We start from the raw sequence: 1,072 nt of genomic DNA on the forward strand, positions 1-1,072 counted from the left end.
ATTCGCCATGACATTTCGAGAATACGAATAATCACCGATTCCAAATACCTCATCAGCTGCATGACTGAGCACATAAAGAAATGGAAAACAAATGGCTGGCTAAATGCCAAGTCCGAGCCCGTTGTCAATCAAACACTCCTGAAACGGCTCGCCGAACTCACCCAGAAAATCGACGTTCAATTCGAATATACCCCAGGACACCAGGGAATATACGGGAACGAAAAAGCGGATGAACTAGCAAAAATAGGATCAGAAATAATACCCATCGAACCCTACTAGATCTAAGCTGAAAAAACAAAATATTTCAAAAGAAATTCTCCAACTTACAGAACACAATACCATGAGAGCTATCCTCATCATATGGACCACCGTTTGGGTAATTCAGGCCGAAACAGATTTAACACTCGACCAAATCTACCAACATGAATCTATAGACCACAACCCCGGACTCTACTATGAGAAAATCGACCAAATAAGAACAATCAACAGGAAATGGCGACTGATGCTCACAGTGGACATGCACAACCTCCTAGGACAACCGCTACCCGGGATACAAACCATAGAAAAACACCAAACTGAATGCTATAAACACCAAGGAAAGCAAACCTGCGATAGAGTACTAGGCATAACCATCATGGAAGAGTACAAGACAACACTCCAAACAATACAGAAACATTTGGAAAGAATCTGGAAAAGTCCAAAACAGAACCCCAAAAGACGTTATAGCAGATCCCCTCTGCTAGGATTCGTAGGCACCATATCGAGATCCCTCTTCGGCACCATGGACTACAATGATCAAGAACACATCACCAAAGAAATTGATCGACTCTATCAAGACCAACAACAAATTACCCACCTAATCGGAAATTCAACTCACATCATCCAAACTGAAATAAATGCCATAAAAAAAGAACATGAATTGAACTATGAGAAAATTAAAAAGGCCACAAAACGAATAAACGTCATAGCCTTTAACACCAACCTACTGTCCGACAAGTTGACTCAAGTAGAATACCTCGCAAGCCTCGACGAAACCGCTAGAGAAATACAACATGCCGCCAGAAAGTATCTA

At 41.4% G+C, this 1,072-nt stretch overlaps 1 protein-coding gene across 1 annotated transcript in view; it reads left to right on the forward strand.

The window, feature by feature from the left end:
- Positions 1–279, forward strand: part of LOC114841530 (ribonuclease H1-like) — a 616-nt gene extending 337 nt beyond the window's left edge. Inside the window, exon 2 of the mRNA XM_029126548.1 lies at positions 21–279. Within this exon, the coding sequence (XP_028982381.1) occupies positions 21–279 (259 nt within the window). The remainder of the gene's footprint in view (positions 1–20) is intronic.
- Positions 280–1,072: the final 793 nt, after the last annotated feature.

The sequence above is a fragment of the Diachasma alloeum genome, unplaced genomic scaffold (genome assembly GCF_001412515.2).
Source record: "Diachasma alloeum isolate Michigan unplaced genomic scaffold, Dall2.0 Dall_scaffold_00693, whole genome shotgun sequence".
Classification (NCBI taxonomy): domain Eukaryota; kingdom Metazoa; phylum Arthropoda; class Insecta; order Hymenoptera; family Braconidae; genus Diachasma; species Diachasma alloeum.